This window comes from Simochromis diagramma, unplaced genomic scaffold, assembly GCF_900408965.1.
Source record: "Simochromis diagramma unplaced genomic scaffold, fSimDia1.1 OVJJ01000717.1, whole genome shotgun sequence".
Classification (NCBI taxonomy): domain Eukaryota; kingdom Metazoa; phylum Chordata; class Actinopteri; order Cichliformes; family Cichlidae; genus Simochromis; species Simochromis diagramma.
Window position 1 is genome coordinate 87,729 of NW_024387503.1, and position 27,271 is coordinate 114,999.

General features: G+C 41.9%; 1 protein-coding gene across 6 annotated transcripts in view; it reads left to right on the forward strand.

Moving 5' to 3' along the window:
• Positions 1 to 25,286, forward strand: part of slc12a7b (solute carrier family 12 member 7b) — an 84,888-nt gene extending 59,602 nt beyond the window's left edge. For 3 of the 6 annotated variants that reach the window (XM_040018806.1, XM_040018809.1, XM_040018811.1), the window contains exons 5-26: positions 2,888 to 2,942; positions 3,083 to 3,213; positions 3,873 to 4,114; positions 4,197 to 4,408; positions 8,608 to 8,775; positions 8,914 to 9,012; positions 9,301 to 9,358; positions 12,699 to 12,873; positions 12,972 to 13,090; positions 13,257 to 13,355; positions 13,756 to 13,875; positions 14,117 to 14,221; positions 14,737 to 14,905; positions 15,500 to 15,695; positions 15,898 to 16,067; positions 16,265 to 16,396; positions 16,607 to 16,714; positions 17,046 to 17,162; positions 19,808 to 19,983; positions 20,765 to 20,779; positions 21,483 to 21,616; positions 22,405 to 25,286. In XM_040018806.1, coding sequence (XP_039874740.1) covers positions 2,888 to 2,942; positions 3,083 to 3,213; positions 3,873 to 4,114; positions 4,197 to 4,408; positions 8,608 to 8,775; positions 8,914 to 9,012; positions 9,301 to 9,358; positions 12,699 to 12,873; positions 12,972 to 13,090; positions 13,257 to 13,355; positions 13,756 to 13,875; positions 14,117 to 14,221; positions 14,737 to 14,905; positions 15,500 to 15,695; positions 15,898 to 16,067; positions 16,265 to 16,396; positions 16,607 to 16,714; positions 17,046 to 17,162; positions 19,808 to 19,983; positions 20,765 to 20,779; positions 21,483 to 21,616; positions 22,405 to 22,496 — 2,892 coding nt within the window. In that variant the 3' untranslated portion in view covers positions 22,497 to 25,286. The remainder of the gene's footprint in view (positions 1 to 2,887; positions 2,943 to 3,082; positions 3,214 to 3,872; positions 4,115 to 4,196; positions 4,409 to 8,607; positions 8,776 to 8,913; positions 9,013 to 9,300; positions 9,359 to 12,698; positions 12,874 to 12,971; positions 13,091 to 13,256; positions 13,356 to 13,755; positions 13,876 to 14,116; positions 14,222 to 14,736; positions 14,906 to 15,499; positions 15,696 to 15,897; positions 16,068 to 16,264; positions 16,397 to 16,606; positions 16,715 to 17,045; positions 17,163 to 19,807; positions 19,984 to 20,764; positions 20,780 to 21,482; positions 21,617 to 22,404) is intronic. The other 3 variants (XM_040018807.1, XM_040018808.1, XM_040018810.1) reach the window with 3 other exon arrangements.
• The last annotated feature ends 1,985 nt before the right edge of the window (positions 25,287 to 27,271 follow it).

The window sequence follows — 27,271 nt, forward strand, 5'->3', positions numbered from 1 at the left end:
TACTTTGGTGTCACGGTTCGATATTTTTTCGATACAAAAAAAAAATGTTCATGCCTTTTTAATTTGTCATTTATTAAAATTATAAATATATATTTTAACTCAAAAGTACAGTTTTTAAATTTAATGTTGCTGAAACAAAAAAGTAATAAAAATAAATAAATATATCTCAGGGCTCGCAAAATTTCAAAATCCCTGGTAGCCCTTCGGGCAGGGACTCTTCAGTTTTTGGTAGCCCAAAATAAATTAAGTAGCCTGAATAAAAAAGAGAGCAATTTTTGATTGATGTTTTATTTCCTGTTTTGTTTCCTTTACAATATTATACATTAAAGTATAATATTGTAAAGGAAACAAAACATTAATCAAAAAATTGTTGAAAAACAAATTACAACATTGTATAAAAATTACAATCATCAACTCAAATACTTGGTTCTAATTGAACAGAAATTTCTATGAACTTGTAAGAACTGTGTAGGACATGAATCAGTCTGTGTCAGATCAGAATTTGAAATTTCCACTGAAGTCACGGTAAGAGGCAAGTGGAACCAAGATCTAGGCCATTTGCTTTTTGAAGTTTGCAAAGACTGCCAAATTTTGCCAGTGGTAGTTCACTCTTTGTATAGTACGCTGTTCTAAACAGATTTTTCAGGTTTATTTTTAGTATGTTATTTGCAATTGGTGTTTGTTCTGGGAAAGATATTGCAGACTGAGCAATAATGCATTTCTTGCATTTCTCATGGGTTCTAATGGGGGCCTTTTCTTAAAATGACATTTCGAAAGAATGCAAAAGCATTGACATATATTTTTCCTTCCTACGATAGCCCAACGGGCAGGGCAGAGATAGATTTTGGTAGCCCGACTGGAAAAATCGCTAGCCCGACATCCTGGGGCTAGCGATTTTGCGAGCCCTGTATCTGATTGAGGAATCACTCATCTTTGGAAAAGAGAGTTTATTACAGAGAAATGGCTCTTTCCAAAATAAAAGCTATACTATACGCTTCTTCTGGGCTATATTCTCAGCAGCATATTAAACATATCAGGTCCCCATAAGGAGAATCATGTGCTAACGGCTGTCTAAATGACTCGGGTCAAGTTTGTAGCATGCCTGCTTGTTGTTTTTGTCTGCTTCCACTTGTCTTTGCACTAGGATGATGTCGGAGTAAATGTGCAGTCATATTCACTGTGTTCCCACTAGTGCTGTCAGCGTTAATCTCGTTGAAATGACGTTAACGCCACAACACGGCAAATCTCCGTTAACGAGCTACCGCGGATCGCCCCGTGCATGGGGCTGGACGGCCAACACGTTAACGAGCTAACTGCGCTAACACACTAGTTCCCACCCATGTAATTGAGCATTGCGTGGCACATCCAACATACTGTTTTACTTTATTCCATGACGCGCTTACCTTCAGGGTCATACATCACATGAAAACCAAAATAGTTCCAAACGCCAGATCTGAATGAGGGTGGGGGTGGGGGAGGTTCAATTTGCCATGTTGCAAGGAGAGCTTAACTTCTGTCTCGCTAGCTTGCCCTGTGCTCAGTGAATCTGCGTTCGACTACTCCGCCTAGGCTGCACTGTCGAGCGCAGATCCACTGAGCGCTCAACACAGACAGCATTGTCAGAAGGAAAGTTGATAAAATAAATTTTGTATTGTTCGATACATATGCATACCGAACCGAAAGCACTGTATCGAACGGTTCAATATCGATACGAGTATCGTTGCACCCCTAATGTTCAGTTAACCTCCTAAGACCCAACTCTTCCACGGCATGCATTTTTAATTTCTCTTTGATGTTTGGGCTGATTGGGACCTGATGAATGTAAAAACAAAGAATTATCAGATTTTTTTTTAACCTAATTTTTGTTTCTAAGAAAAATGAGAGCCACATATGAGGATATTTGTTTAAAATTTCGATAGAATAGTAGCAGTATAATGTCCTTGTAAGTGGATATCAGGCCCTTGTAGAGCAAAATTGAGTATTTTGGTCTAATAACCCAAAATGTGGACACCAGGTCCTAGGAGGTTAAAACTGTGATACCTCAAAGAGCTCAATGTTCAGCTGTAGTTGAGAGTATTTTATAAATCCAAGTACGGCTGCTGATAAATTCCCGACATGTGGCAGGTAGCTTTAGAGTTACAAATTGGTCCATGTGACGCAGGAACAGTGGGAATGATGTCATCAGTAAACAAATGCCTTCCAGTTCTGTACTTCAAGCTCTCGCATCATTCGTTGTCAAGTCCAACTTTGTGTATAGCTTCTTAGTGCTTCAGTGGAAGCAGGAGGTAAAACTGTCAGCTAATTGGCTTTACTCCAGCCTGTCTGACACCTTAAATAGGACGCCAACAAAGAGCACGGGGTGTATTTTGGTCATGCCCTTGCCCTTTCTCTACACCTCCTCTTGCTTTCCTCTCATTCATTTGCCTGCTTTTGTGTCACCTTCACGCTGTCCTCCTTCAGTCTTTACTTCACCCTTTTAAGTTTTAACTCTATTTTCTTTTTTCTTTGTGCATCTTATCTGCCCTTCTCTCCACTCTGTCCTTTCTGTCATCCGGAAGGTCTGTTAGGTAACAGGCTGATGTAAATATCCTCTTCCACAATGACTGATTTCATGGAAAAGCTTGTATCTGTTACCAATCCAAAAGATTTAGAGCATAAGCCCATAAGAAGTATTTTAACAGACTCAATATTAATTTAATCCACAGAGGGTACCATTGTTTGAAAAATCTACAAAATTCAGGGAAATAAAGAACTAGAGGGTGGGCAAGGACGGTGTTTTGTTTTGGGGGGTTTTTACATGACACCATTGCACCATCTTTGTAAGGTCTTCAACATGAAGCATTTTAATTCAGTTCAGCTTTTGTTCATTAATCTCGTCTCTCCACAGACCATGCTGACAGCCATATCCATGAGCGCAATTGCTACTAATGGTGTTGTTCCAGGTAGGATCCTTTTTCTTGGGGTTATTTGAATAACAGTACACACTTGTCTTCTTCAGGCTTATGGGTTGTATAGCAGTATATAGCTGAAATGATGACCTAAAAGATATTAATATCCTCCTCCCTCATTCCCTTTTTTCCAGCTGGAGGCTCGTACTACATGATTTCCAGGTCTTTGGGTCCAGAGTTTGGTGGAGCTGTGGGTCTCTGTTTTTACCTGGGGACCACATTTGCTGGCTCCATGTACATCCTGGGTACCATTGAGATTCTACTGGTAAGTAGATTATTTTAGATTTGCAGCTGGTAGATCGAGTGATCCCAATATCCATCAGTTTATGGATTCTCTGATACCTTCTACAAATCCAGTTGGTCATCTCATATAGGGTGCACCTTTTAAGCTGCTTCAGCCAGCAGCACCACATTTGCTGCTCCGTCTCCAGGCCAGCTTCTGCTAGTGATGTGATTATTTATGCATACTCTGTTCTGCTGTCTTTTATCTTGTCTTCCTTCTCTCACCCCAACCGGTCGCGGCAGATGGCCGCCCCTCCCTGAGCCTGGTTCTGTCGGAGGTTTCTTCCTGTTAAAAGGGAGTTTTTCCTTCCCACTGTCGCCAAAGTGCTTCCTCATAAGGGGTCATATGATTGTTGGGTTTTTCTCTCTACCTTACAATACAAAGCGCCTATAGGCGACTGTTGTTGTGATTTGGTGCTGTATAAATAAAACTGAATTGAATTGAATTGCTGTGGTCTTGCTGCTGCTTTCCCCATTTTATGACCTTGAAAGCAGAACGCAGTTGAGCCATAACCACAGTTTATTTAACACACAAACTGCCACAATATAAAAGTTTTCTTCACATCTTATTAGTACAATGAAACGAGAAGTCGTTTAATGTGACACTTTGTATTTCTTCCTGCATTGTCTTTGTCCATCCAGACCTACATGGTGCCTAAAGCAGCCATCTTTGTGGCAGATAAAAAGGAGGATGAATTGGATGCCCTGCTGAACAACATGCGTGTTTATGGCACTTGTTGCCTAGCAATAATGTCAGTTGTCGTGTTCGTTGGGGTCAAATATGTCAACAAGCTGGCACTGGTCTTCCTGGCTTGTGTTATTCTCTCCATCCTGGCCATCTATGCGGGAGTCATCAAGACCATCTTTGATCCGCCATACTTTCCGTGAGTCAGTGCTAACATTTATTAAGATTTATTTCAGTTTAATTAGTGCTTCATGTTAAAATTTCTCTCTTCCTTCACACAGTGTCTGCATGTTGGGGAATCGTACCCTAAAGAACCACCAGTTTGACAAGTGTAATAAGATTGAGGTTATAGACAACATAACGGTCACTACCCAGCTGTGGAACCTCTTCTGCGATGGATCTCAGCTCAATGCCACATGCAACGAGTATTTTGTCAACAACAATGTGACCGAGTTGCAGGGCATCCCTGGACTGATCAGCGGAGTCATTTCAGGTGGGAGCACACCGTTTTTGTCTGTTTTTTTTCTCTGGAGCCGTGTGCACATGTGGAAGAATTTTTTAAAAAGTTACCAAGATATGTGTATACTTGTTTGAATCATACAGATTTTAATAGCTGTTCACCTATCCTCATCGATCAGGCAACAACAACCACAACAATCTTTATTTATAGAGCACATTTAAAAACCAGCGGTATACCAAAGTGCTTAACATAAGAGACAGAGAAGTAACACGAGTATTATAAGGCCTTAGCAAAGTGTCAAATATACTCACAGGTCAATGCCACTAATACACAGGGGTAATATGAAATGCATATCAAATAAAAACATAATAAAAGCACAAGCCATAAAAAATATGTATAAGGAAAAATAGAGTAAGTCTAAGAGTCAGGTGCGAGCATTAACAAGCAGGAAAGGCGAGATTAAACAAATAGGTTTTTTCAGGCACACTGAATACTTCCTACAAACTATAAATGAAAATGATTGAAGAATGCTTAATCTCAGCAGGAATGTACACGGTCAGTAGTTTTTTGAATGCATTGCAAAATCTGAGCATACCTCATATTATGTAACTGCTGGCAGGGACACACTGCTTTTCCTCCCAACATCCAGTGCAGATGCATTCTTGTCATATTTCTGCAACTGGGACAAGCCTGTGCAGGTGCTGAGTGATTCCATGCACAACTGTTTTACTGTCTCCTTAAAAACAGACAGTTATTTTACTGACCTCTCATCCTTTCATCATTTCTGTGAAATATATTTAATTTTCTCTTGATTAATGATTCATTTCTGCTTTGGTGCTGGTACTTATATAGCACTTTTCTACTCTAATTGAACATTCAAAGTGTTTTTAAATTAAGAATTTAACTTTGCCATCCTCACTATCTAACCGCACTAATAATATTATTTCATTAAATGATTTATCAGTTTCATCGGTGTACCAATGAAACCATTTTATTGTCTATTAATATTTAGATTCCCTTTACCCTGCACTAATGGATGTAACGGATGTTGTAAACAAGCTATGTGGAAAGTCAGAAATCTAAAAAGGTTCGCTTTGTCCAGTACTATTTTGAGCTAGAAAAGGAACAATTATATATTTGAGTAAAGTGACATATATGCACATTAGTATAGGCATGTAGACATGCTGAGGCTAGCACTGCTAACGTTAGCCACACTAACGTTAGCAGTGCTTTATTTAAATTTATTTAATTGCCTACCTAAATTGAAATTTTCATTTCATTCACACCTTGCCTTCTATCACAAACTTTTGCTGGAGGACTAACTGCTGATTAGTTGTTTGAATAGTGATCTAGTGCCAAGAATAGCCACACATTTCTACAAGCAGTCTGCACATCTTCACTCGTGCTGTCCCAATTTTATCAGCAACACTAAATAAATGCCACACAATTGACTCATTACCCTGTTTAGTACTTGCTGCAATATGTTGCACAGTTCACTGAGCTCAAACAAATGTTCCACCTGTAGAGACTGCCCTCTGGTTGCATTTGTGTGCAGTAAACTACAATCTCATTTTTTCCCAGCACTAATGTAATTTAAACAGATAAATAAAGTCATTTTATCTGCTTCGTGTTGGTGGATTTCTCAGGGTAGCAGGCAAAGGATTTTCCCACAACTTGAAAAGACATACTCCTCGCTCGCTGCTCATCATCTCTTCTCGATAACTTAAGATAAGATAAGATAAGATAAAACTTTATTAATCCCTCGGGTGGGTTCCTCTGGGAAATTCGGTTTCCAAAAGCACAGCACCGACAGAAGTTACAGTTACAGAATATTATATATATATACACACACACACACACATATATAAATACAGAGACATATATAAATAAAATATACGAAGGGGATCAATAGAATAAATAGGAATAAAAATAAAAATACAAGTGAATTGCACATTTCAAGTATGGAGTCCATTGCCGAAGCTGCTGCATTGAGCTGCGGCCGCAAGGTGGTTGGTGCCTGCCGTGGTGGTAATCCCCGAACCAAATGGTGGACACCAGAGGTGAAGGGAGCCACCAGGCTGAAGAAGGAGGCCTATCGGGCTTGGTTAGCCTGTGGGACTCCGGAGGCAGCCGACAGGTATCGACAGGCCAAGCGGAATGCGGCTCGGGCAGTGGCTGAAGCAAAAACTCGGGTGTGGGAGGAGTTCGGAGAGGCCATGGAAAAAGACTTTCGGACTGCCTCGAAGAGATTCTGGCAAACCGTCAGGCGTCTCAGGAGGGGAAAGCGGTGCTCTACCTGCGCTGTGTATAGTGCTGGCGGAGCGCTGTTGACGTCGACTGAGAAAATTGTCGGGCGGTGGAAGGAATACTTCGAGGACCTCCTTAATCCCACTGACACGTCTTCCGAGGAGGAAGCAGAGTCTGGGGATGAGGGGTATGACCCGCCAATTTCCGGGGGCGAGGTCACTGAGGCAGTTAAACAACTCCTTGGTGGCAGAGCCCCTGGTGTTGATGAGGTCCGCCCCGAGTTCCTGAAGGCGCTGGACGTTGTAGGGCTGTCTTGGTTGACACGTCTCTGCAATGTTGCGTGGAGATCAGGGGCAGTGCCTGTGGACTGGCAGACCGGGGTGGTGGTCCCCATCTTTAAGAAGGGGGACCGGAGGGTGTGTTCCAACTACAGGGGGATCACACTCCTCAGCCTCCCTGGGAAAGTCTATGCCAGGGTGCTGGAGAGGAGAGTTCGTCCGCTAGTCGAACCTCGGATACAGGAGGAACAATGCGGTTTTCGTCCTGGTCGCGGAACACTGGACCAGCTCTTTATCCTCTCCAGGATACTTGAGGGTGCATGGGAGTTTGCCCAACCAGTCTACATGTGTTTTGTGGACCTGGAGAAGGCATTCGACCGTGTCCCTCGGGGTGTCCTGTGGGAGGTGTTGCGGGAGTATGGGGTGTCTGGCCCATTGCTACGGGCCATTCAATCCCTATACAACCGTTGCAAGAGCTTGGTTCGCATTGCCGGCAATAAGTCGGACTCGTTCCCGGTGGGTGATGGGCTCCGCCAGGGCTGCCCTTTGTCTCCGGTTCTGTTCATAATTTTTATGGACAGGATTTCTAGGCGCAGCCAAGTGGCGGAGGGCTTTCGCTTTGGTGGCCTCAGAATCTCATCTCTGATTTTTGCGGATGATGTGGTTCTGTTGGCTTCATCGGGTGAGGGCCTCCAGCTCGCACTGGAGCGGTTCGCAGCCGAGTGTGACGCAGCGGGAATGAGGATCAGCACCTCCAAATCTGAGGCCATGGTTCTCAGCCGGAAAAGGGTGGAGTGCCCACTCCGGGTCGGGGATGAGTTCCTGCCCCAAGTGGAGGAGTTCAAGTATCTCGGGGTCTTGTTCGCGAGTGATGGGAGAAGGGAGCCGGAGATCGACAGACGGATTGGGGCTGCGGCTGCAGTAATGCGGACGCTGCACCGGTCAGTCGTGGTGAAGAGGGAGCTGAGTGTAAAAGCGAAGCTCTCAATTTACCGGTCGATCTACGTCCCTACCCTCACCTATGGCCACGAGCTGTGGGTAGTGACCGAAAGAACGAGATCGCGGATACAAGCGGCGGAAATGAGCTTCCTCCGAAGGGTGGCTGGCCTCTCCCTTAGAGATAGGGTGAGAAGTTCGGCCATCCGGGAGGGGCTCAGAGTAGAGCAGCTGCTGCTCCACATCGAAAGGAGCCAGCTGAGGTGGTTCGGGCATCTGGCAAGGATGCCCCCTGGGCGCCTCCTGGGCGAGGTGTTCCAGGCATGTCCCACCGGGAGGAGGCCCCGGGGCAGACCCAGGACACGCTGGAGAGATTATATCTCTCGGCTGGCCTGGGAACGCCTTGGTATTCCCCCGGACAAGCTGGAGGAGGTGGCTGGGGAGAGGGAGGTCTGGACCTCTTTGCTTAGGCTGCTACCCCCGCGACCCGACCTCGGATAAGCGGATGAAGATGGATGGATGGATGGATGGAAGTATGGAGTCTATTGCACTGTTGACTATTAACAAAAGTATTGCACGAAAGGTATTGCACAGTGAGGTGAAGAGGCACTACAGCTTAGTTGTTCCTCCCTCCTTTGTCCACCTGTTTCCCCTCCCTCTCCCCTCCAGAGAGGAGTTAAACAGTTAAACTTGTGTCCTGGGAGTGCATGCGTTTCACAACACATTATGCTGTTTGCAGTATGAATTAGAATATTTCTGTCTCTCTTGTAGAAAATATGTGGTCGACATACGGCCCTCTGGGTATGTTGGTGGAAAAGAGCAACTTGCCATCGGTTGAGGGTGGCGACCCAACCCAGGACATCTACATGCCCTATGTAGTCAACGACATCACCACCTTCTTCACACTGCTGGTCGGCATCTACTTTCCCTCTGTCACCGGTAAGCTGGCGCCATAAGCAACAGACTCATTCTTTGTACACGTGCATGACAGTTTTTAACATCCGTTATGGCTGAGAGACAGCGGAGTCTCTGAAGATGACCTGTTTGATTTTTGACTGCGACCCTCTCACCTCTCAGGTATCATGGCTGGTTCAAACCGCTCAGGTGACTTGAGAGATGCCCAGAAGTCCATTCCCATTGGGACCATCCTCGCTATCACTACCACTTCCATCATCTGTATCCTTCAACCTCGCACTGTTACCAGATATGATAACAAGTCACACAGAACACTGATAAATTAAAAAAAATCTTATTACACCTCTGAACCAGAAAAGTGAAAAACTGATTCGACCACAGTTTATTATTAAACTTGCCAGTGGAAGATTATCTAACAGTCACCAGATTTTTTCATCTTTGAGGAACTTAAAATCAAGAATTAAAGACTAATATTAACCACCAGCCAGGACGTGGTTGATTTCAGTGTGTACGGCTTTGCAGTTCGTTCTCCTTAGCTCTGCTTCCCAGATATCACCTCCGTGGTTCTGTTTGGCGCCTGTATTGAAGGAGTTTTGCTTCGAGATAAGTAAGAGCTTAACATATTCAACGTTACTATGGACAGTGTGCTGAATGAATGTGTTTTAATAATGGAAATGGAGAGAAAATATGCCTCAAACATGCACGTCTACTTCATTTATAGCATCCAACACAGTTATACAACAAAGGCCAAAGTGTTTTAGAGACAGGCACATTTACCCAGTTTCAAAATACACGAAAAATTAAAAAGATGTGTTTTGTTAACTAATTATTGTGGAAAATAAAAGTGATCTAGCGATCATTAAAATGTGTTCACAATTTGCAAGTTGAAGATGATTCATCTCATAAATCATGGCCCAATGTTTTCCCCTATGTAGCTGCCTATATAGGTTAAAACTATCCGATTGTTAAGTGATGACTTGACGAATCCTACTTCCGGGCCTAAAGTAGTCTGCGTTTAACATGGCTTTTGTGTTGTTAACATGTTTAATGTTTTGTATTTTCTTCTATTTAATCTCAAAAAGCTCCTAAAACAGTCAGTGATCACTGTTGACCTCCCTCAGCTTTTATTACCGCTAATCATTTATTTAAGCTCAGTTTTTAAAACCTTAGGAAGTAACTACAGCCCTGCCCATGCAGCAGTATATGAATGACTAACCTCGTATTGTGGATGGATTATCTCAGTTGTTCTCCTGGCTGAAGTTTGGTCCTTTTACAGCATCCTGCCATGCGATTACATTTGTTCCTGACCACCGAGAACCCTCACGTTAACTTTTATCAAGTGGAAAAAAAGTTAGCTTGTTTATATTATGCTAACATAGCTGTGTCGCTAGCGGTCACATAGCACATCATTATATACCAGCTAGCCCAACTTCAGTAACCCTACAAACGTCACTGCTGTTTAGCTTTCTGTCTTCATTTATGCTGGAAGTGATAACAGAGCTGTACGTTTTAATTTGTTTCCAAAACCCTGTAGTCAGGACATGCTATATTGTATTTAGATAGAAGCTAGCGAGCTAACTCCCTGCTAACTTCTAACTCCGTTAAATGTCATAAATTCCATTTTCATGGATGCCTGGATGTTAAACTCAATTGTTACACCTGGTAGAGCAGAACACTGATCATTTTATTAAAGATGAAAGACTTTAGACAGTTTTTCAACTCTCAGTAATGCCATAGTGATCGTTTGATATATGGACCTGCAGCGGAGTTTAGGCCCAGACACTGCTAGTGACGTCAGACTGAACAACCGGATTGGTATCTGTAATATTGGCCCTGTATTTACTTGATATCAAAGAATACCAAAATGTCCAGTATTGCACAGTACTAGCTCTACTCAGATGTTAAGGCTGGTCTTATTGTTGTGTGCATGACGTCGCTATATGATCAGAATTGTGACATTGCACGTTTCTATCACATAAAGAATTAAACTGATGTTTTATTATTATTATTATTAACCTTTATTCAACCAGGAAAAGTCCTATTGAGATTAAAAACCTCTTTTTCAAGGGAGTCCTGACCAAGAGGCGACAACATGTTGAAATTACAAAGTTACATTCATATTATAAGTAACAATTACATTTTAAAAACATTTTTCTCTGGCTCTCTCAATCTGGACTTAAAAGCATTTAATGAAATAAGATCTGCTATCTTCCAGTCTTTTTGCATCATGTTCCATGTGAAAGGGGCAGCATAAGTAAAAGCCCTCTTTCCCAGTTCAGTTCTGACAAATGGAACATTGAGCAAAAAAAGATCGCTTGAACGCAGGCTGTAAGAAACAGTACTTCTCCGTGTGAGCAGATCGCAAATGTAGGTGGGCATTTGTCCAAGCAGGGCCTTATAAATAAAGATGCACCAGTGAACAAACCTCCTGGAGGACAACGAAGGCCATCCCACTCGAGCGTGCAGATCACAACAATGGGTCAAGGCCCTACAGTTTGTAATAAACCGTAAAGAGGCATGATATACTGAGTCAATCTTATGAAGACACTGGGCGGAAGCATTCATGTACAGCAGATCACCATAATCTAAAACAGATAAAAATGTGGCATTTACAAGACGCTTTTTTGTCTCAAAAGAAAAGCAAAATTTGTTTCGAAAGAAAAATCCCAATTTTAGTTTGAGTTTTTTCACAAGATTGTCTATGTGAGATTTAAAGGTCAGAGAATCATCAATTAAAAAGCCAAGATATTTATACGTATGCACCACTTCTATGAGGTTTCCCTCAAGAGTGGACACCAAAGGGACAGTTTGAGGAAATCTCTTCATGTTTGAAAACAACATTAGCTTTGTCTTTTCAGCATTGAGAACCAATTTCAGCTCCAGAAGTGTGTGCTGAACCACGTCAAAAGCTTTCTGCAAAGATTCTATTGCCTTTTCAAGGTTTGAGCCAAAGGAATAAATAACTGTGTCATCAGCATAAAAATGCATACTAGCATTGGACACATTTTGTCCCAAATCATTTATATACATGATGAACAACAGAGGTCCTAAAATTGAACCCTGTGGCACCCCAGTGTGAATATTCAAAAGTTCTGAGCACAGATTTTCACATTTAATGCATTGAGTCCTGTCACTCAAATAGTTAGTGAACCAGGAGACGACATGTCTAGACAGCCCCAAAAGAAAGAAGCCTATGCTTTAAAATGGTGTGATCCACAGTGTCGAAAGCTTTTGACAGGTCGATAAAGTGCTGTTTTTTATCAAGAGCAACAAGTATGTCATTTATCACTTTTGTGGCAGCTGTAACAGCACTATGCTGTTTTCTGAACCCAGATTGCAGTTTTGAGAGAACTTCATTAGAGTACAAGAACTCTTTTAATTGCTCACTGACGAGAGACTCAAGGACTTTTGCCAAGACACACAAGTTTGATATTGGCCTGTAATTAGTCAGAATGGCCGGGTTACCATAACAATGTGATTATGGCTCAGCCCTTCTAGCAGCTTCAATAAATGGAAATAAACATTTGTGCGCCTAATCCTTGCATGTCACAACTTATGCTACATAGCAACTATGGATCTATGAGTTCTGGTTCTGTTCTGGAGTTTCATTGTATGCAGTTTAGAATATTCTTTTAGTGATTTGGTGGATTTTGGTGCCATTTTAGGCCCTGACTCTTGTGATTAGCTTCTCCTTTGAGTAAATTATAGTTCATCGCTGTAACTGTAAATATAACAGATAAAAAAGCTTATGGGTTCTGTTCAGTTCTGTTGTTATTATCAGAGTATATGATGTTGAAGTAAGTGTGACACTTGTTACAGGGATCATATTCCTGCTGGTTTAAACAGGAATAAAAACATCACCACACTGTCCTGTCAGTTTTTGTTAAATTTTCCAATATATGTGAATAACAGCGTTTGTCATTCACATAATTGTTTTTGCATTGCAGATATGGCGATTCTGTAAAGGGGAACCTTGTTATCGGCACCCTGTCATGGCCCTCTCCCTGGGTTATTGTGATTGGCTCGTTCTTCTCCTGCTGTGGGGCTGGTTTGCAGAGTTTGACCGGTGCCCCTCGCCTGCTGCAGGCTATTGCACGAGATGGCATTGTACCCTTTCTACAGGTTTGACGGTTTGACTCAAACAGCAGACACTAATACTTTCAGTTTCTAGTCTTGTCTAGTCTGCCTCAACGTTCACACTTGGCTGCATCTGCTCGTAGGTGTTTGGTCACGGGAAAGCCAATGGGGAACCAACCTGGGCTCTCCTGCTGACTGCTGGGATCTGTGAGATCGGCATCCTCATCGCTTCCCTGGACGCTGTGGCGCCCATCCTGTCAATGTCAGTATCTGAAAGAAATATTATGCAATCTCAGTAGCTCAGTAGCTCAGCAGATCAAGTCTGTGATCCCCCAAGTATACAGCTACTTACAGTAGATCATAAAGTGGAGATTTATTATTTGAAAAGTGACCAGAACTTTTGGATTGCTGTTTTCCCCCCTCAACAGGTTTTTCCTCATGTGCTACCTTTTTGTGAATCTTGCCTGTGCTGTTCAGACCCTGCTGCGAACGCCTAACTGGAGACCACGCTTTAAGTACTACCACTGGTGGGTGATGTGGTAAACATCCTTGCATGTTTACATCATATATCTTGTATTATATGTCGAACTGGTGTCCACAGACTGTTAAAGGTCCTCGTTAATTTGAAGCCATCAAATTAGATTTTTGATTTTTGGACGCGTGGCAGGAATCCCTCATACACAGACACCTTCACAGCCACAGGCACATCCATTTAGCCTTTACTGAAGATTAATTCCACAACACAGGTTAAGGACAATGGCAAACGGCACTATTGTTAGCTGTGGATTTTGATTACTCTATTGAATCCTAAGCCTCTCATCTCTCTAGCCTGAGCTGTTTTCACTTTATAAAGACATTTCCATGAATGCACAGAAAACTAAATGAGCATGTAAATTGTTTTTTAATCTTTTCTTTTCTTGTTTTCAGGGCTTTGTCCTTCCTTGGAATGAGCTTATGTCTTGCTATTATGTTCATCTCCTCCTGGTATTACGCTATTGTTGCTATGGTCATCGCTGGCTGCATCTACAAATACATTGAATACCGAGGGTAAGATTGCGAGATAATGGATGTGACCGAGAAACTCAGTACACTGTAAAGAGAGGAAATAATTTATCTGGAGAGAAGCTCTTGAGGTTCTTGTTTTATTTTTGCTTGCACCGTGTTAAAAGTAGCTCATGTTGCCGCAATAAACTGCATATGATCCCTAAAGGAGTTCTTACTGCCCTAAATGGATTGCTACTTTTCTCTTATCACTGAGTGCTTTTCATTCATTTGTTTGCTTTAACAGGGCAGAGAAGGAATGGGGTGACGGTATCAGAGGCCTCTCTCTTAATGCTGCCCGCTATGCCCTCAATCGACTTGAGGATGCTCCACCTCACACCAAGAACTGGAGGTATGGGTGTTTGAGGGTGTGTGTGTTTACAGTTGATATCGTGTTGGGATGGACAATAACAAGACAAGAATAGACACAGAGGATGAATTTCATTAATCTTTTGGTTCCCTTCCTAATCTGTCATGAGCAGCTGATAAGCCTTCATACTGTGAGGCTCACACTGACCTTGAAGTCCTTCTTTCCAAACCAGTGGGTACTCTTCTTAAGGGTCTGCTGTTTCCAGTTACCAGCTGTTCTTTTTCACTGTCTACCTTCAACATATGTCCCTGCAAAGCTGAGTGAGAACCAATAGTGCGACAATAATACTGCCGCACCAACATTTCAACAGTATTTTCTTTACAAACAGCTGTTATGTCACATGATTACAGGCCTTGCACTGTAATTTGAATTTGTGCACCTGATAATTGTGCAAAAAATTTAAATCCAAAATATTTGTTGGTGTTGTTTTTATTCCTGAAGTTTAAAAGAATGAAGTAAAATTAAGCCAGACTGTTTTCCCCTCTCGATCTGCATAGGCCTCAGCTTTTGGTGCTTCTGAACGTGGACTCAGATCAAGCAGTCAAACACCCTCGCCTGGTCTCCTTCACCACCCAGCTGAAGGCAGGGAAAGGCCTGACAATAGTGGGGAATGTTTTGCAGGGAACCTACCTCACTAAGGAGTCGGAGTCTAAGAAGGCTGAGCAGGTATGGTGGGGAAGCACGCGCACAAGTGTGCAAATAAAAGGCAGGTGGCGATACTGTCATTAATATTGATCTGCAGTTGCTAATAATTTAATATCAGTTGTAATGCTTGCTATCTTATCTGTGCTTCAAGGGCTTCAGATTCATCACTGAACCCAAAGGCAAATCTGTACTATCAAGCTGCATTTAGAGCATTTTATAGACTCTAACTGCAGATAAACTCTGCCACCTACTGGCCATAATAAGCAATTCATGTGATTCTTTCAGGCTGGTTTTAACTTTTATCCTCCTTAAAAACAGTTTCTGTTGAAGCAGTCATGCCCAGAAGCAACTTTACAGATGTACAAAATTATTTATTGTTCAGATCCATCAGTACAAGTTATCCTGAATGGATGTGAGTAACTAACAAATAGGTTATTTGAAGTGTTAGCTTAGCTAAGCAGGGAAACTTTGCTGTAGTGTAGCCATATCTTCTCTGGAAAAAACACATTTTGTTTTGTCAGTTGGTGCAGCTTTAATAGTGAATCAGTTTTAGTCTCTTTTATGATTAACGATGAAATCCCTGTCCTCTTTTTCTCTCTCTCTCTCTCTCTACAGAACATTAAGGCTGCAATGTCTGCAGAGCGTACCAAAGGATTCTGTCATGTTGTAGTGTCTTCCAACCTTAGAGATGGTGTCTCACACCTCATCCAGTCTGCAGGCTTGGGAGGCATGAAGCACAACACAGTCTTGATGGCCTGGCCTGGAGCCTGGAAACAGTCCAATGACCCACAGTCATGGAGGAATTTCATAGGTACCATGCAGTAGAATTGCAAAAATAGGGACACAATAACAGAATATATGTCGTAATTTAATTTAAAATACAGTGTAGATAAAGATAAGACATCGTATGTGACATTTGCTGTCTGTCATTACTCTGTCAAGATGGCAGTGACTTAATGCAGCACAGTGATTTATCTCTTATAGACCCTCTGTCTGTCCTTCTGTTCATCCAGAGACAATCCGGGAAACCACAGCAGCCCATCAGGCCTTACTTGTGGCTAAGAATGTGGACAGTTTCCCCACCAACCAGGACCGCCTAGGAGAGGGCACTATTGATGTGTGGTGGGTGGTTCACGATGGGGGCTTGCTGATGCTGCTGCCCTTCCTGCTTCGACAGCACAAGGTTGGTTGGACTAGTTTGGATTGTGTTTATTTCTGAAACCATCTTAAGCTCAGCATTTTCTTCTATTTCTTATTCCACCCAGAGCCTTTCTTTCACACCCATCTGTCCCGCCTGACATTCTTCTCTCCCTTATCCATCCTGTTTACCGTGCTGTTACTCCATATCTTCCATAATAATGGTGCCTTTCTCCCCTCCAGGTGTGGAGGAAGTGTAAGATGCGCATCTTTACTGTAGCTCAGATGGACGACAACAGCATCCAAATGAAGAAAGATCTCCAGATGTTCCTTTATCACCTGCGACTGGATGCAGAGGTGGAAGTTGTAGAGATGGTGAGCATCAGCCAAGGATAGCCCTGAATGGTATTCATGTCTAAGTGCAATGGGAAGCAGGATGGTTATTGAAGTTTTTCAACAATTCAGTGCCTACTTTTGTGTCTTAATATGATGAATGTTGTGAGGAGTTTGTCAGAGGACCCACGTTGGCATCGTCCCTGAAAAATAATGTGGCTGCTGTAACGCCCGTGTTTATCCCCTTTGCAGCATGACAATGACATCTCAGCCTTCACCTATGAAAAGACTCTTGTGATGGAGCAGAGGTCGCAGATGCTGAAACAGATGCACCTTTCCAGGACTGAGAGGGAGAGAGAGGTAAAGAAGCGCTAAAAACAAACCTTGGTCTGTTTGCTGCTGTTCAACAAATGTGGATGCATTTTTTTATACTCAGTTAAATGCATTTATTCCTACTGTATGCATTTTTAATACATTGCATGTATATGTGTACATGCAAAATGATTAATAGCACACACAGCACAGCAATCACTCATCCAGATAGTATTTAAAAAACAACTAAGAGGTCATTCACATGAATAACAGTCTATGACACTGAAGTCACTCATGGCCCAACATCAAGCTAAATGCCTGCTGGCCCCTTTTCCTGTTCATCTGCCACTGCCTTTCTGGGCCTCGCCGCACCATTCAGATTCAGAGTATCACTGACGAATCGCGTAGCTCAATCCGGAGGAAGAACCAGGGCCCTGCCGAGAACGCGAGCCTCAGCCGGCAGTCCTCAACGACGGAGGATGCTCAGGAGGATGAGGTAGCTGATCTTGTCAACCCATTGTTCCCTTACTGGTAACGACACAGGCCCGTCTTCACAAAGCTCCATCTTTGGCTACAGGTGTTGCTCATCATTTGGCTGCATTATCATCATCACGTTTTAAAATCACATTTTCTGTTTCACATTTGCCAGAAAAATATGCGCAAGTGATCAGCGTTGCACTATTACTGAGTTACTGGAATAGTGTGGACAATGGACGTAATGCATACTGTAATAAATAAAGATAGAAAGAGGGAAGTTTGGAGAAAATGTAGTAAGGAAGGAAATAAAATCCCACAATTTCCATCTGTATGATGAAGACATAGTTCCAAGTTGAGCATTTAACACTCTAATGTTGACTTCTTGTTGGAAATGCAGTTTTGTTCTACTTAACAAGCTTGCCTTAACGCAGATGTCTAATACACATCTTTAGTGTCATGATCAAAGCTCTACACAAAATTGGTGAGCAGGGTTCTCTGGGTAACCCTTTGTTATTTTAACCTTCTAGTTTATCCTTAGTATCACCACATGGCTGGTGTACTGGTCTTATTCTAGGGTAGTAGAGTGATGAATAACCATGATATATCATGTCTTTGCTGCCAGTTCACCAGTTCTGTCTGGCCAAAGCCAGCAGTAAGACGCACAAATGCAATCTTCTGCTTTGCCCACAACTACAAACCTACTGTTACTGGTAATAAGCCAATTCATGTTTGAGTAGCTTCTTTCAGTGCCCCCCCTTTTTTATCCACAAGGGGTAACCATGGCAACACCGTATACTTAACCTGGCAGATTTTTATTTATCATTTTCTTTTTTCCTTTAAATGCCGGATAACCTCTGTGATGCAACCCCCATGGGATTTGTGTCTCCTCCCAATTGGATCTTTTGTGTGTTTGATGTTGTTCAGGCTAAAAATTGCTTATAACCTTTGTTTAAATTTACAACTGTCCAGCAAAAGTAGATGCTTTATTATACCAGAACATCTGATCATTAAAGCCACCAGTCCAGATTAGCCCAACAGTAGTGCTACCTGCTACTGTGTAGTCAGCAAGAGCTGCTTTGTGAATACCAGCCCATTGCATCCTGAAACTGCTGCCTGGCCCATTACCTCCATCACCCCACCTATTCCTCACCCCCTGGCAAGAGTGGGCAGTATTGTCTAAGAAAACTGAAGAGTGTAAATAACATTTCACGTTACTAATACCATCAGACTCATGTGTTTACAGCTGAACAGTTTGATTCTCACATTTAGGGGAGGGAAGGGAGGGTGCTGTTTATCTACTATCTTTGAAAATGACAATACTGTCCTCTTTCTGCTCCATTCTAACCATAATCAGAACCTACACATCATCCCTCCCTCCACCCTCCTACCATTCATTCTTCCCACTGTATCTGTCTGGTTTTACCACAGTGGGTAGTTAAGGTTAAAAATACTATACTGCAGAAAACAAAAATATTTGTATTACACTGATTTATTTGCAGCACCTTCAGTGAATAAAACAAATCTACCTTTAATAAATCTTCTGTGTTATTAGCCTGCTGGAGTACCAGAGAACACTGTTTTGTTTTTGTTTTTTAAGATAAACTAAGCATCAGTCAAATGTAAACACGGTACTAGTGAAGAAAGACAGCTCTGTTCACAGCTTTACAGCAGGTAATGTATTCTTCTTCTCTGTCAGTGGCATTAGTTCAGATGTAACTGCTGATATTGAACAGTAGTGACCACTATTGTTGTCAAATCCAACAAAACTCAATGGTATTTAATGTAATAATCACATATGATGTGCTCCACTCCGTGGGACATATCGTGCTGTGCACTATTTCTGTGCTATCCACACACCAAAAGTTTACAAAGCATGTGTTAACATTTAAACACCTTTTATCACCTTTGAGTTTGCACAATACTTTACTATAACCGCTACCTGCACACATAAATGTTTCAGTTGTTGGGACCATCACATCCACCACGTGTGGTGTTGTAAAGGTTTGTATTTCTGTCGCTATTCACTCTTCTTTCTTAAATGTCATCATTCCCTTCAGTCCTGTCATACCATTGATATTATATCAGCAATTCCCAGACAGGGCTGCAAGTTCCAAAAGGGATACTTGTGCACAAGCAGAAGGTTCAGCATCCTGAAAGATTAATCCAACTCGTATGAAAAAAACTGAAATTGCAAATTACTTTATTTGAAAACTTAAGCACACCTGAACAACAGGGAAAATTAACAGTAAAAGAAATGTATCATTGATTGAACTAAATGGCAAAAGAAAACTGTTGAAATAGCTAGGTGTAAAATGATTGCTAAGAGTATAAAATCTTAGGTTAATTGTTAAATTGTTAGGCGTGTGGAAAAAGTAATAAACTGTTAGCTTAATATTTTGGAATATTAATGGAATTATAATGGAAAAAGTAGCTGTGACTGTAAGCGCAGAAAGTAGTTCAGATCTATTATAAAGTGAGTTCACATGAGAGGTGTTGTTGATGAGAAAAGTCTATCTGACAGGCCTTAGGGGGTATGTTGGATGAGTTCCCATTTCCTTTTCTCTTTTGTTTCCTTTCTCCTGTGCCCCGAAACTTCTCTTGGTAATAATCATATCCACTAATCTTCTGCTCTTGTCCTCATCCTACTCTCTGCATCGCCTCCAGGCCCAGCTCATCCACGACAGAAACACGGCATCTCACGCCACAATAAACGATAAGGTTGATGCTGAACCCGAGCAGGTTCACATGACCTGGACCAAGGACAAGCTCCTCACAGAGCGTAACCGTAACCGCGAGTGCAATGCCAACGTTGCTGTACGTGACCTGTTTAACATGAAGCCGTAAGTACTCGCTTGCCTGAACAATATTTAATTAAAAAATAACAAAACTTCTGTGTATTTGTTGCTAGATTTAAAAAAAACATGTTGATCTGTAGGTTTGAAATTTTAAGATAAAAAGAGTTTATATTAGTAAAATACACTAAAGTGACATGGTGTTACTGCATGTGCCTTGTGAGGGACGTTTGCACCATTTTGAATCATTTTTCTCAAACGTAATATCTCATAAAAGTTCATTTCAGAGGGACCGGAAGCTCACCCAGTACTGATATTAGTTCAGGATGGTGCCAAACCTCAGAGAAGGAGCATGAGTAGGAGTAGTGTTAGTACTGACCCCAAGAGGGTGAAATGGGACAACTGTGCATGGCGTGTGCATTCAGGCTGCATTTGGTGTGCGTGCACGTGTGTGCACTTTCAGCCATTTCAGCTTTAATGTATGGCCAATCTGCGTGCACACTTAATAGACTAACACCTTCTCTTCCCATACTTTCCACACTGTCAGTGGACTCCATCAGAAATGCCCCAGTTCACTTCCATTGGCTCATTAAGTTAAAACCCCAAAATCCCAAGTCTTGCCAGACCGGAAGAACTTTTCAGATTCCCTCACCCTACACATCAAAGAGCTCCATGTCACTTTCTGGGGTTTACTCGAGTCACCTTCGGGTGTCACTGCAAGTCATTTGGGACATTTGGAAGCATGCAGTGTGGTGGGGAGAGCTGCCGAGCAGATGTAGAAGCATCTAAGCTGGTTTCTGTTGTTTTGTCCCATTTTTCCTCCTTCTAGAGAGTGGGAGAGTCTGTAAGTCGCATTCTCTTTGCCCTAGGCCCTGTGTGTTCTGCTACTGTGGTGACTATGTGCTCCAGCTCGTGTGCTCGTACCTCCATGTATATCTGTGTTGTCCTTGTTTGCATGCCCTAATATGCACCGACTTCATCTTCCTGCTTCAAACAGCATGTTGGTGGCTAAAGCCTCTGCTGGGTTATGTTGCATTTACAGCTTATAACATGAGAATTTGTGCTTTCCATTGACTGTTTTCAAAAAATAGTCAAACAGAAAAAACATTCATTCAGAACGGCATTAAACTAAAAGTGTGTATTTATAGTTGAATGGAAAGCATGGATTGGAAATCCTGTGACATCGCCTTGTAATTTGGCTTTTGGCAGTTGACATTGCGTGCTGTATATCATCTCACAAAGGTGAAGATGAAGAGGCAGCATTTAAGGAGACAGCTGATTCTTTACACAATAAAGACGTTATATTTCGGCCTAATCTTAAATAAAGTGTTGACATGATTCAGATTCATCTGTCTTTCTCAAAATGCTGCCTCTACATGTTATGTGAAATTCTTAATGCTTGTGCCGAGCATCATTTCTCATGTGTGTTTGAAGCTGATGTCAAATGTGCATGAGTTACTGCGTAAAACGTTGCTGACGTGACATCGTGGTCATTAATGTTTTCTTCATTGTGGCTTCTCTCGCTGTGGATGCTCTTGTCAAACTAGGAACCAGACAAATGTCCGTCGCATGCACACTGCTGTCAAGCTGAATGAGGTGGTGGTCAACAAGTCACAGGGAGCTCATCTGGTTCTGCTTAACATGCCTGGACCACCGAGAAACAGAGGCGGAGATGAAAACTGTATCCTTCAAATGGTTGTTTTTATGTTACGACTGTATTAGGAAAAGGTTGTGATCGCAAGGAAGTGTTTCTGTTATTTAATCCATCTGCTGATTGTACTTTAGAAAGAAGTGGTTCTCTCCTTTTTAAATTACTGCAGAGTATTTGTACGTTGCAGAATAGTTTGGTCTAAACACAACAGTAGCATGTTTGTAGCCACAATGTTGGGTTTTTTGAACCAGAAATGGCTATATATGGACCCACGTAAGTGCTAATTAGTGTTATGTAATATACGGAGTTGCCGCCTGCCACACACCCTACTGTGGAGTGAACAGCTGACAGACACAGGCAGAGAACACAAACTGCTGAGGAGGTGGATATTTAAGCTAACTATATATAACTATATATTTAAGCTAAGCTATATTTTATTTATGCCAAAGCAGGGCAATTCATTTGTTATAACAGTTAAAAATTAAACACAACGCACATGCAAATAGCTCAAAACAGTTGAATCGTATGCAACTCAATATCCTAATAGAGTCAAAGTAGAATAACGTAAATATACATTAGTCACTGCAGAGCAATAAAGTGGCTTGGTGTGTGCCAAGGTTTGTGTCAGTGCAGGGTCCAAACAGCTGGGCATAAAACGTGCCATGTCTATGCTAATAATCCCGACCCACCCTCCTCTCACGTGGCTAAAAGCATCACACTGGCCAATGATCACACATTCATTGCACATTCATTGGGAGGTGGGGTGTGACACCTGGTGTGCCTGTGTGTGTGCTTTACCTTGACTGCTGTTTTCTCAGACATGGAGTTCCTGGAGGTTCTCCTCGAGGGTCTGAATCGGGTCCTCCTGGTTCGAGGTGGTGGCCGTGAAGTCATCACCATCTACTCCTAAAAATCCCCCCAAAACTTTCATGGCCTACCCTGCACCCAACACTGGCACATCGCCATGGAAACCGCGCAGTGAGGAAGAAGCCTAATTTTGGTTTTTAATGAAGGGCAGGGGTTGTTGGCAGGCGGGACCACCTTATGACTGACAGTTGACCTAAAATACGTCAGGATGAAGGAAATCGTTGGCGCCGAATAAGCCGAGCACAGCGTGCGTCCAGCTGGACCAGAGAACCCTTGCGCACAGAAGATAGAGCATAGAGACACTTTATATCTTTCATTTACATCTGACAACCTTGTTGTGTTCTGTTACATTTTCACACTCTGTCCTCTTTGTGTCGATGTCGTCAAGTTTATGGCACTCACTGTGTAAAGACGAGTGGAGAAGAAGTGAATGTGTTGATATGAGCTTTATAGTCTTTGTTTTGTTTTGCTGGACCTGAGAAAAACATGCACTTAATGGATTTAAGTTAAGATGCACAAAGTGCAAAAATGACCCTTTTGCTGTTTTCAAAGCTCCATGTGGGGTGATGTTTTCATTGAAATGTTGTCAGTCTGTTGAGAAGCTGCTGAAATGTTCTGTTTTAGACTGGAGAGCTTTGATGTTGTTGAAGGGTGGAGTCATGTCTGCAGCTGAATGAGTTGATGGAAGGACCAGTTGGGAGGATGCTGAACAAGCATCTTATCCCAGTTTAGTGAGTGGAAGCCTTTCAGATCTCGGATTCTGCATTTTTGATTTCCCACCCTCAAACTGTAGCTTTTATCTTAATAGGGAAAAAGCCATAGCTAGAAGCATGAATGGTGTCTAGAGAAACAACTGGTTGGGAACAAGAAATATATTCTTTTTTTAAGAGCTGTATGACGATAGCTTAGTAAATAATTAGATTGGTTTGTAGGTTTTTGCACAGTTAATCTATATTTTAGCCTCTCAATTGTTTGATTTTAGCAATGTATACATTTAAGATGTAAAAGCACAAATTGACACATTTAAATTAGTGTAATTGTACCCCCGTACTGACAGTTCCAGCACTGCTGACTTTGCACTACCAGTTTTCAGTCTTCATTCATTGTGTACTTTCCATTTGGTAGCTCTAATATGTTCCTAACAGGAGATACAAGGATGCAGACTGCTTCATACTGTTTAATAACCATGTTTCAATGTTGGTCGTAGAACATTTTACCGATTTAAAATTTTAACGGCTTTGAGTTTCAGATTGAGTAGATTTGGGGGGGGGGGCTGTAAAAAGTGCCAAAATGACTTTAAAAGAAACTGTGGAAGTATTTTGACTGCAGCTGAGACATGGCCTACTGTAGCTGATGTTTCTGGCCATCTTTAATCTTTAGAAACAAGCATGAAGGTTTGTTTTTTTTATAATGCAGGTCCCTCATTTCTGCCAGGAATAAAGAAATGAATATGATGAAACTAATGGTGCGCTATCAAGGGCATTTCAAGAGGAAGAAGGAAAAAAGGATCCCGCTCCTTCCTCATGTGTACCTCCACAGTTTCTTTTCAAAATTAGCCGCCGCAGTATTCTGTAAAGCAGAAAGTTCCTTTTTCCTCACACTACCCTGCAGGGAAAAACTGGAACTTTTGATTGTTGCTTATGCTACCTGTGTGTTTTTGTTGTGTTCTGTTCAGTTGTTAATGCCTGTGTTACTCTATAAATACAGTCAAATATGGTCTTTGTAGTGTTTGTTACATTATCGCTGATCTTCTGTTACTTTTAACTGTTAATTCGAGACGAGTTTTATGACACGAGGCAGAGGGGAGGAAGTTATTTGTTTTAGTTTTTTTTTTTTCTTATTGTTTGCATTTTGTTTTAACCCACCAGAAACACTTTATGCTCATCACACAGGGCAGTGTGTGTGGTGGCACCCTGGACAGAAAGCGTTAAGAAGAAGGGGTGAAGCCACGGGGGTGATAGGAGCAAATGACTTCTGCTGCATGCTACATGAAGTAATGTCACTGTTTCACTTTAGTTTTCAGTTTTAGGAACCAAGGATGAATGACAAGACGAGTGAGCGCCAACTGTCAAGTTTTAGGAAGTCTGACTGGCTGAAAATTTTAAAAATAAATTATTGGAAGACATTCTTTTTTTTTGTTCTTGTTTAATCTGGTTACTGAGCTGAGTAGCAGGAACTTAGCATAAAGAAAACAGTCAACCCTTAAACAAAAGATGCTATATAATACAAAGAAAGTTTCCATCAGCGGTGTGTGTGTGTGTGTGTGTGTGTGTGTGTGTGCGTGCGTGTTACACAGCTCTGTTTTGAGGTGACTGCAGAATGTTATCTACCTCAAGCTGTCGCTGAGGCTCGGCTGACTAAAGGAAGTCCAGTCCAAACGAAACTTTGAGAAATATTAGGCGAAAATTTGAGAAAGAGTAAAAGACCTCTGGCTGTGTGAGAGGATGAGCAGAATAGGCACGTGTGAGCGTGTTTGTACTGTACAGCTGTGTTTCTGTGAACCGGTCATTAGACTTACCAGAGTGAGAACAAACGTTTAACCCCTCTTTAAAGGGCTGTTTGAAGGTTAAGACTTGGGATTAGGCACAGAGCAGTGATATTTATTATGTAGGACCAGGCAGTGACACATTTAACTTATTGTCCTCGCAAAACTAGTAATGTGTGTATTTTCCTGATATGGAGCTGTGTGTGTTTCTGCTGTTTTCCGGCTCCGCTGGCAGGCCTCACAGACTGGAACAGGAAGTTGCATGTGGGTGCACGTATAGAGGAAGGTAGCCCTATAAATTGTATTTGTGCCTCTCTAAATAATAATTAAAAGTGCTGAAACAAACCAGAACTAAAGTTGCCTGGTTATTTATTCTGATCCTCTTATTCAACAAGCATGTTCATTTTCCTTACAATTAAAGGTGCAGGAGGTATAAATTGTGTTCCAACCTTTGCTTTTTTCCTTTTCACCAGATGAAAATTAGAAAATACACTAAAAATGTTGAAATCACAGCCTCTGGTTTCACACAGGATTCAAACCCCACACTCATCTGAAAGTGTTCTGCTTATGCTATCACACTGCTGTGGTGTGTACTGCCCATTTTCAGGGGTTGAAGTGGGAGCTGGCAGATCAGGGAACCCTAAACAGTAAAAATAAGTAACCTCCCACATCGATCTGCCATTGAGCTCCAGTCGAGTTTCTGTGTGGACAGGCTGTGATCCAGCCTTCTCAAGCTTATGAGCAAAATGCATACTGCATGAGATACCTTTCCACCCCCGACCTAGTATAAAGGTTCGATTTGGTACATGGAGTAAGTTATCATAAATGAACCTTTTACTTGCAGGCACTAGTAAGGAATAGCTGTTGAGCTGTTTTAACAACTCTGAATTTACCTGCCATTACAAAAATTATAGGCTAAGGTCTCAGTAGCAGTGAACTCACTTGTGGTGGATGGTAAACTTATTGTTTGACTCAGAAATGTTGACACTGTGTGCAGCTTGTTAGGACCAGTAAGCAAGAGTTGGTTGATTTGCAAACCTAAACATGGTTCAGCAAACTGTGCAGTTAATGTGCAGGTCAGTGGTCGCATTGATGTGCTCACAATCCTTCACAAGAGGGCAGCCTTGCCTTCTCTTCAAACTGGCTCCATGCGACAGATGCTGTGTATGAGTGATATCAGAACCAAATTCAAAACTCCAGAGCGTGGGAGCATCTTTACACGATGCCAACAGCCAGAGCTCTAAACACAAGTCAACAGTGTGATTTGTTTTTACTAGCCTGTTCCTGTCCATCCACATCATCTCCAGCAGCAGCAGGATGTCAGGTAGTCCAGTGCCTCTGCTGTGGGAGGTTTCGTCTTCCTCCTACTCCACCTGCTCCTCCCTCATGGACAGCGCTGACGGGTTTTACCCCAACTGGCCACATGGTCCCTGTCTCACATAAACAAATTAAAAAAAAAAAAACATGATTCAATTACAGTGCGACTGTGATGTTTGCAACATTTACATTTTTCCCTAAGTCAGAACAGTTACTACCATGTTTTCAATAAAGGCACATGGATGACAGGTTTCTGATGTTATAACTTCAGGAGGAAGTTTCTGTGTGTGCTACAAAAACCTTAAACCTTTTTTCTTTATATGGTGTTTCTGAGCAGGCACGCGCTGTGTCAGAAACAGTAAAGAACTCTCAGCTTTGACCTTTGACAGCCAGCAGCTGCTTTCTGTGTGCAGTCTGCACCTAGCAAGTTCAGAGTCTATCTCTCTCTCCTGTTCGCTCTGTACATCCTTGAGCAAATGATCTGGAGAGGGAGATGTTTCCATCCATCTGCACAAATGTGTTATTGGCAGACACAAAGAAGTCTCACTGGTGTTTCAGACCCCCAATGAACCAAAATAACAGTCCAGTAATGCAATATTGTGCGCTCATGTCTGTATTGATTTGTGACATTCAGCTTTTTCCATTCATTGAACGAGGTCCTGCTGGGTCATTAGGATGTTTTCTTTCAATGATTTACACACACACACAAATATATGTAAATAAAACAGGGCAAAAGATTAACTTAAGCTTATTATTTGTTCAGTCTGTGTGATTAGGAAGTTAACCCTGTCATGCATGACTTGTGACAACCTCAATCAGGATTTTTTTTAACGTATTTTTATTCATCTTTAGGCTTGAAAAGATGAATAAAAATACTCATGAAATCCTGATTGGGGTTGTCATAAGTCATGCATGACAGAGTTAAATAACAATAATTACAATGAAACAGGTCGTACATCTATAGTAACATTAAACAACCAGTGGGTGGCAGGGTATGGAGTGGCACATCAGTGTCC